Source organism: Capra hircus, chromosome 21 (assembly GCF_001704415.2).
Source record: "Capra hircus breed San Clemente chromosome 21, ASM170441v1, whole genome shotgun sequence".
Classification (NCBI taxonomy): domain Eukaryota; kingdom Metazoa; phylum Chordata; class Mammalia; order Artiodactyla; family Bovidae; genus Capra; species Capra hircus.
The window spans coordinates 64176508-64185595 of record NC_030828.1 but is presented as its reverse complement, the minus strand read 5'-3'; the positions used below and the strand labels follow the sequence as shown (position 1 = coordinate 64185595).

At 50.3% G+C, this 9088-nt stretch overlaps 1 protein-coding gene across 7 annotated transcripts in view; it reads right to left on the bottom strand.

Moving 5' to 3' along the window:
* Positions 844-9088, bottom strand: part of EML1 (echinoderm microtubule associated protein like 1) — a 194799-nt gene continuing 186554 nt past the window's right edge. For all 7 annotated transcript variants that reach the window (XM_018066342.1, XM_018066345.1, XM_018066339.1 and 4 more), the window contains 5 exons: positions 6060-6157; positions 5861-5948; positions 4479-4574; positions 2941-3071; positions 844-2447 (listed from right to left, as the gene is read on the bottom strand). In XM_018066342.1, the coding sequence (XP_017921831.1) occupies positions 2322-2447; positions 2941-3071; positions 4479-4574; positions 5861-5948; positions 6060-6157 (539 nt within the window). In that variant the 3' untranslated portion in view covers positions 844-2321. The remainder of the gene's footprint in view (positions 2448-2940; positions 3072-4478; positions 4575-5860; positions 5949-6059; positions 6158-9088) is intronic.

The window sequence follows — 9088 nt, the reverse complement described above, 5'->3', positions numbered from 1 at the left end:
ACTGAGAGCTGATGTGGCCACAGGCCACTGGGAGGAACGCATCTGGCTGTGCTCCTGGGGCCTCCTGTTCCAGCAGAACCCTGGGGTCCTAGGCCTGTCTGCCTGAGAGGTGGTGAGTGGTGGCACATGACTACTGCTCAGTACATTAATGAATACCTGCAAGGCTAATACTGGGCATTATATTGGGCATTTTGTTTAAAATGCAGGCAAGTATGAAGGTGGCAGTAACAGTCCAGATACATGACTTTTCCATCACTGAGCTTCGAAAACAGTGGACATATATAGAAATACAAGGAGATCTTAGAACTTCTAAGTCAATAATGGGCTCCTTTCCCTTCTCTGATCTGGTTATTCCTCAATTATTAATTAAAAAATCATTATTTTTGCCAGTATATACATAACCAAGTGAACTAACAACTAGATATGACAATTAAGCTGCACTCTTTCCATTTTTTATTTTTGGCTGCACTGGGTCTTTGTTGCTGTGAGCGTGCTTTCTCTGGGTGCGGCGAGTGGAGGGCTATTCTTCATTGCGGTGCTAGGACTTCTCACCGCGGTGGCTTCTCTTGTTGCAGAGCAAGGGCTCTAGAGCATGTTGGATCAGCAGTCATGGTGCACAGGCTTAATCACCCTGAGGCATGTGGGATCTCCCCAGACCAGGGATCGAACACGTGCCCCCTGCGTGGGCAGGCGGATTCTTAACCACTGGACTACTAGGGAAAGTCCTAAACTGAGTTCTTGAGAGTTATCTAATCTGATGAAAGCTGACACACCATATGCAAACTATAGTTTTATTTGCAAGTGACCCAGGTGAGAAAAAAAAAATCTGGATATGACACAATATAGTGTGAATCATATCTAATTTTAAATATTTTAATTTATATACTTTCACGATTATAGGTTCAATAAGAAATTCACTTTTCAGATTTTATTTCATTATAGAATATATTTGATAAGGATACATACAAACAGAATCATCTTTAATACATATTGTTTACTGGTGCCTGGCACTTCCGCAGCAGGCTGGAGATGTAATAAAAAATGCTTCCCAATGTTCAGCTTCACCAGCCACTCTAAACAACCAGTGCTATAGAGTCGACGGTTCAATTTGTGTACTTGCCTAGAACAAGTAAAAATCTTAATAGTCGCCTTTAAGTCTGTTTATTACTCTTCTATTTTAAAATCTGAGATACATTCCCCAATGTAAACAATAGATTTCAATCTGTCACACAATCGAAATGGATAAGGCCTTCTTGACAACGTAAGCCACCTATTGCGTTACCCATCCGAGTGCAGTCTTAGTTCATAGTGTAACAGGCTGTCCACGCACAGAAGACAGGAAGAGAAGCTGCCTTCAGAACCTGGTGGAGCCTTCCAGACTTCTCCTGGCCATGGGTGTATGGTACGCTAGAGAGAGACCTTTGTGACTTGGTCTACTTGGTCTTAAAATACAAATATACAATGTCCATAAGCATTAAAATAGTAAAGCCTAGCCTGACGTATTTATTATGAATTGCTAAAGTCCTATACAATACCATATCATGCCAATTAATATACAGAGGGAGGTGGCCAACTGTCTCCACCACTCACCCGGGTCTGTGAATGGGGGACAGAGGGGATGAGACTGGTGTAGCATTAAGCGGCTGACTGCATGTGGTTAGGCAGATAGTCCAGGGACTCCGAAAGGCCTGGCTGGGTACCCTGCTGCAATAGTTAAGTTAATCTGAGGCAGAATTTGCTTGACACGAGAAGAACCCGACCCCTTTTCTCACCAGTCTCCCAGAGGGACGACTGAACGAAACCTTAGAAAATGTCAACCAAATAAAGTCTTATTTGCATTTCCTGATTCAGTTGTGCAGATCAGTTATCCATTCTCTTCTCCATCGCTTTATCCTTTTAGGACCAATTAATCAACAGTGATCACGATTCAGTACCTCGTTATCATAAATATGTGACTCAGCAAGCTCGATGGCGAGACACTAAAGCCTATATACAATCTTTGAAGAAGGCATTCTGTGACTGTTTTTGAAGAGTTCATAGAAAAGTTACGAAGGATACGCCAGTCACTTCTCAATGTCACTGTAATGTAAACCGTGGCATCTTTTTTATATTAAATGTTTCATATATTGTACAACGAAAGAGAGACCTGAACGGCTGACCCGCTGTGACGCTCACCGATCCGCTAAGCTAAGATAACCGGGAAAGGGCGTGGTTTTCCTGAGGTTTGTGAGGACGTTGCAAACAAAGCAGAAATCACAGTGACCGAGCGAGAGGCGAGTCTGTGCCCCCGGCCGTTCTGTGTCCCCCGGTGCTTGCCGGGGCTACACGACCCGCCACTGCATGATGCTCGTGTCTTTGCCGCCGGTGGAGACGAGGTGGCTGTCGTCGCAGAGGAAGTCGACGTTGGTGACGTGACTGCTGTGCCCACTGTACACGTGGCTGGGAGCCTGGGAGGAAAGACATGGAGGGCAGTGAATGCTAAGCCCGGGAGGAGGGTCAGAATACATCGAGAGGCCGGTCTTGGGGGGCGGGGACGGACGTGGGCAAGGAGAAGTTCAGCCCCAGAGGCTGCTGCGCTAGGCACCCCAAAGGAGCGGGAACTGGTTGCAGGGGTGGAGGGTGGAGGGGAGGGGTCTCCCGGAAGGAGAGGTCAGGTCTGGGGAGGACGAGGAGGAGCGGTCGAGGCGCTGGCTCAGCTCAGCAGGGTTAGAGTAGAGGGAGCCGTGGTGGAGGGCAGAGGGGTGAGGCCCAGGAAGTGCAGGGAGGGAGGAGCCAGAGCCACGCTGGGGACAGGCTTCTCTGCGGAGGGCAGTTGGCTGATGTCACCGCTGCCTGGTTTGCGCCTGGTGCTGTCACCCGCGATGCCTTTCTGTCCAACTACCAGCTGCCCGGTGTCGGGGAGTACACCCTGTCGGGGGCAATCTGAGAAGGAGACTCTACCCGGAACTGTGAGCAGGGGTAGGAGAACAGGTGCACTTTGCCAAAGTCGTCGCCGGTCGACAGGAGTTTTTTCTCGTGGGCCCGAGAGGCGGCGTTGATGTCGGTTCCATCTGAGCCTTCTGGCCACACTCCTAAAAGAAAGACCCCAGAGAGAGCACTGGAAACACGAGGGCCACACTGCGTGGGGACTGGCCACCGAACTCCCATGAGGACAGAAACGTCCCGGATTTAGAAACCAGGTCCAAGGGACACTTTGTCTTGGCTCCCAGCCTCGGTGATCATTTCCCTGCAGGCCACCCCTGGAAATCCCCATGGCAAAGCCTGTTTTGCTGAACGAGAGCTGCAGTAATAGTCCTCCTGGGCTTCCACCTCTCTGGGGCCCCTTCTTGATGCCACAGCAGAAAGTGGGACAGAATCCCTGGTTCTGGATGCAGTGCCTTTCCTTTATCCCCAAAGTATCTGATGGGAAGCTGACTAGTCCTTAGCCTGCAGTTTCATAACTTTTCTTTTGGGGGCAACTCTTTACATATGAGAGTCTCTCCAAACGACTTTTAACTTCTGAGACTGCCTGTGACTTTCAGGTGTTCCTTGGTGTCAGCCCTTCACGGCTGCTGCCTGCCTGGTGGCACTGGGCAGGTGGGGGGTTGTCTGGGGTCTCCTGATCATGGCTCCAGAAAACCCTATTAGTCCCAATAACTTTGGATATGAGAGAGTAGCACAAACATGGCTTTCTCAACAGGAAGTCTGGAGTAAACCCAGGGCATTCTAACATTTAACACCAAAAGATGGTGAAACGCCAGCTATAAGGGAACTTGTGGAATTCTGACCGATTTACTGACTTTTGGTCCTACATTTTTCTTTTTAATTCTACTAAACGGTGGTAATTTGTTTTAGATCATTTATGAATATACTCCTAATTTAAACTTTGAAGGAGGTAAAAAAATTAGTTAAAGGGTCAAAAAAACACAATCACTCTAACAAGTGACAAATAAACTGATTGGGTGCCATCTGGTTCATTGGGCTTCCCAGGTGGGGCTGGTGGTAAAGAGCCCACCGGCCAGTGCAGGAGACATAAGAACTGTAGGCTGGATCCCTGGCTTGGGAAGATCCTCTGGAGAAGGGCATGGTAACCCACTCCAGTATTCTTTCCTGGAGAATCCCCACGGACAGAAGAGTCTGGCGGGCTACAGTCCATGGGGTCACAGAGAGTCAGACATGACTGAACGGACTGAGCACCCAGGTACATCTGGCTCATTGATCTCAGAAGTCTGACACAACCGCGTATACGAGGATTCTACAGAATTCTCTCAGGACCCGTTGTGTGCAAGAGAAAAGGGCTCTGGTTCTTCTTGCCTGGCCATAGCTAGACAAGCCTGGCCCTTCCCCAGGGAGGCAGGGAGCGTGTCCTGAGTCCCGTGGGGTCCACGCAGCAGCAGAGCAGTGTGAAGCCAACCAAGAAATTCCTTCACTATTGGAAAGTCATTCTCAAAGTAGACACATTTTACGTTGGAACAGAATGAAAGGTGCAGAAACCTTACCGAAGACGTGGAACCCCAGCGTGCAGGTGTACGTGGCCCACTCGATGTCTCTCGTGGTCTCCACACTCACGACTTGCTTACAGGCAGAAGGAACCCCTGGAAGGGCAGATGCAGGTCTGGTGACATCTGGGCCAAAGCCCCCCTCCTCCCCGGGCAAGGCTGGGCCCCCAGAGCCAGGCCCCATCGGCTACAGAGCCCTCTGGGAGAGGGACACCGTCCACCTCCCAGTCCCCTGGGGACCGTGCTCACAGCCTAAGCCCCAAGGCCTCGGAGGGGACCCGTCTTTCATTTCTTCCATTTCTGCTCGTCTCCTTCTCTGGGTCTGTTCCCCTGTCTGGCTTCTTTGATCACCTCTGGTTCTGAGACCTCTGTCTGCTCACTGTCCCCCTGGACACAACTCTGCCCCCTTCTGTCAGGCTCCCCAGCCTTCTCCCAACACAGGCTTGGGGACAGGCATATGCCTGTGCACACACATGCACAAACACACACATGCGTGCATGCACACACACAATCCTTTCAGCTCCAAGTTATGAAAGCTGATGGAAACTGGTCATAACAAGTACCTGAGACCTCACAGGTGATTCGTGTGTTCCTCAACTAAACTCTCGCTGGAGGAGTTGATCAGTGAGACCATGCTCATACTATGACCAACTCTCATAGACTATGTCTGAGAAGATTCTAGACCCACAGCCCGTCCCTGGAAACCATCCCCCACTTCGGCCCTGCATCGGGCAGGGTCGCCTGCTCCGCCCAAGGGAGACCCCTTTCCTCCTCTCTCTCAACACGGGGGTGCCCACCTCCCCACCCACTGGCTCTTGATGTCTGTGCCCTGGTATCGGAGCCGACATGTCCTTGTCTCCGGAACAGGAAGAGCTGGAACATGCTGTGGGCCACCTGGGACCGCTGCGCTCAGCACATGGCAGGTGCCTGATGGATGGCAGGGGCACCAGTGCACGCCATGCAGCCTGCACCGCCCATCACTCGCATGTGGCCTGGGCCTGCCCAGGCTCTAGCTTGGCCGGGAGAGGCGGGGGGAGAAGGAGCCGGGGCCCCGGGGGCTGCTGTCCACTCAGCAGGGGAGACCTCATGGTGTCAGCTGGGAAGGGTGATGCCTTCACAGGGCTCTCGCCCTCTCGCTGGCACAGCTCTGACCCCTCTTTCTGCCTCTCCCTGCAGGGCCGGGCCTTCCCTCTTCGGGGCCCGACCCCCAAGTATCTCAGTGCCAAGCAGAGGGTTGTCCAGCCTGCCTCCTCTGCTGAGCAGAGGAGGATTTGAGGCCAAGAAACGCGGGCAGGCGGTGGGTCTCTGCAGGAGGCCCCATTTGGAGTCAGAGTGGAGCTCCAGGAGGTGTGCGCCCAGGCCAGGCCTGGGGAGCCACTCACAGTAGAGGATTTCGTAATCTCCGGAATTCGACACGAGGAACTGTGAGTTGACAGACCAGTCCAGGTGGGTGATGAAGCTGGAATGACCCTGGGAGAGGGAAAACTGGGTGAGCCTCACTCGCCTCACAGATTCCCGCCCACGCTGACCGGACGTGTCGAATGACCGCAGAGACCCCCGAGGAGTGACCCGCGTGCTCACCGAGCACTTGCCGACACGCGTGTACTTCCTCCCGTTGTCACTGACTCCATATATATAGATGCAGTTGTCGTGGGAGCCTATGGCTAAGAAATTCCCATCTGCAAGGAAAGGCAAGGTTACGCTTCATTCGTTAAGAATAACCATTTTAGCAATGGCAAAGGATAATGCTAATGGTCATCACAGATGTAGAAAAAATAGCCACGAATTATTTCAGAGAGACAATATTGCTTTTGAATGAACCCGATACCCCTGGTGATGGTAATTCAGTCTTAGCCAAGTATTTCCCAGGACTGAAATCGCTTTTTCCAAGAGTGTCCACAGAGCTGAATGTCCTGCGGATCACAGAAGAAGAGTGCTTCCTGAAGCACAGGCATAAGTGTTGAGGCTTAGAAACAACATCCTACCTGGTTGTTTAGTCACTCAGTTGTGTCCGACTCTTTGCGACCCCATGGACTGTAGCCTGCCAGGCTCCTCTGTCCATGAGATTTCTCAGGCACGAACTCTGGAGTGGGTTGCCATTTCCTTCTCCAGGGGATCTTCATGGACCAGGGATCAAACCGCATCTCCTGCATTGCAGGCAAATTCTTTATCACTGAGCCACCTGGGAGGCCGCTTACGGCACCCATTTGCCATGAGCATTTCCAGCACCCATGTTGTCAGAAAGACTCAGGAACCAACCTGAAGTGGCCAATGATGGATAAATTGTTTCACCTATCATAACCATCACAGATTGAAACATACCAAAAACACTTAAGTTCATAATGACACCGAAGCTACCGCCACTGACAACAACTGATCATTGTTAAAGCGAACAGAGAACAAACTCATTCTCCTGAAACTGCTAAATAAAGTGAAAGAAACCAAGCGTCTATCTTGACTTCCTATGTGAACTCTGCCGTATATCTCGGTCATGCTAACAAAATAGTAGACTGTTTAGGCAACAAAGAGGTATTAACATTACGGATGAAGAGAAGTCACTCTTCATAGGCGCATTATATCTGACAAATGAAGAAAGGCTAAAATAGGAAAACCAATCATCTGCCCCTGTTTAGGGATCGAGCGTTGTGCAGCGATGGCCCTAAAAGCACAGAAAGCGAGATGAGCAGGCTCCCGAGTCTCGGGTAGGAGGAAAAGACCGGATGCACTGAGCCGGAGGAGGGTCTGGATTCCAACTGCCTTTATGGGAAATACGGGGACAGATGGACGTGTGGGGACGGGGGACGTGTGAGGGCAGACAGAGGTGTGAGGACAGAGGGCTGTGTGAAGCACAGAGATGCACTCGGCAAAACCCAGGGTGTGGAAATGGCTCCGGGAAAAACGAGCTTCGTCAACACATAAACCACAAGCGAGGATGGCGTGTGTGTCAGAGAGAGAGACAGAGAGAGAGTCACAGAGAGGAGGAGGGAGGGAGCACGTATGGATTAAAAAGACTTATAAGTACAAAAGGGGCCTCCCCGGTGGCTCAGACAGTAAAGAATCCGCCTGAAATGCAGGAGACCCGGGCTCGATCCCTGGGCCGGGAAGATGCCCTGGAGGAGGGCATGGCAACCCACTCCAGTGTTCTTGCCTGGAGAATCCCATGGACAGAGGAGCCTGGTGGGCTACAGTCCTTGGGGTCACAAAGAGTCGGATACAACTGAGCGACTAACATGAGTACAAAATGGACATATGATGACTTCCCCGAGGTCCAGTGGTTGGGACTCTGTGCTTTCACTGCCAAGGACCTGGGTTCATTATCTGGCCAGGGAGCTAAGACCCCCTGAGCTGCTTGGCATAGCCAAAAAAAAAAAAAAGCCCTGCCAAAACTGACACATGATCAATGTTCTCAGCATTATTGATAACATCCAGAACACAGAAACAATTCCATGATCTCTGTTAAGTGGACAAAGCAAACACGCTACACGCTAAAACGTCAAAAGGGGATAAACTACTGATACATATACAGTAACATGAATAATCTCACAAACGTTATTCTAAGTAAAAGAAGCCAGATGCAACGGGCTACGTGCTGTAGGACTCCACTGATAGGAAATGCCCAGAAAAGGCAATTTATAGACACTGAACAGCAAATCCATGGTTGCCTAGAGCTGGGACTGGGAGTGGAGATGAGTTACTACTGGGCAGGAAAGGACCTTTTGGGGGTGATGGAAAGGTTCTAAAACTAGATGGTGGTGATGGCTACACTGCTCTACAGATTTACTAAGAATCACCGATTGTACATTCATAAATGGTAAACTATTGTACGTAAATTATACCTTAATAAAGCTGTTAAAAGTCCTCATCTTTTTTGATTTCTCTCTCCATATATATACAGTTCTTTCTCTCCATATAAAGATATATGTGTATATATATTTGACTCCACCAGGCGTCTTGTGGGGTCTTACTCCTCTGACCAGGCACAGGGAGCACAGGGTCCTGATCACTTCCCCACCAGGGAAGTCCCCAGATGCCTCTATATGTTAACAGGAACAGAGGAAAGGAGAAGACCTCTGGGACCGGGCTTCAGACAACATGGGAGGGGCCAGTGGGTGGAGCTATGGGTGAACAAAGGGCTAAACGCTGAAGCCGGGGAATAGGTACATGGAACTCACTACGCTCTTCTAGTTTTGTCCATGCTTGAAAATTTTCCACAACAAAGAGTTAAAACCAAAAAACAAAACACCCAGGCAACCTGCTCCAAAAGCATCTGTCAAGAAGGCCTGAGTGGGGACGTCCCTGGCGGTCCAGTGGTTGGCAGTCTGCCTGCCAATGTGGGGACCTGGGTTCGATCCCTGGTCAGGGAACTAAGATCCCACACACCACGGGGGTAACTAAGCCTGTGCACCGTCACTAGAGAGAAGTCTGTGTGCCTCAGTGAAATCCTGATTACTGCAGCTGGACCTGATGCAGACAAATAAATAAATACTAAAAAAAAAAACCACGGGTGCACGAGAAGCTGTTATAAATGTTAACACAGGTTCTTCTTGACATGCAGAAACAGATAAAACCACACAAGCACAGTGCTCCAAAGGAGGGAGGGGGAAGCCCCC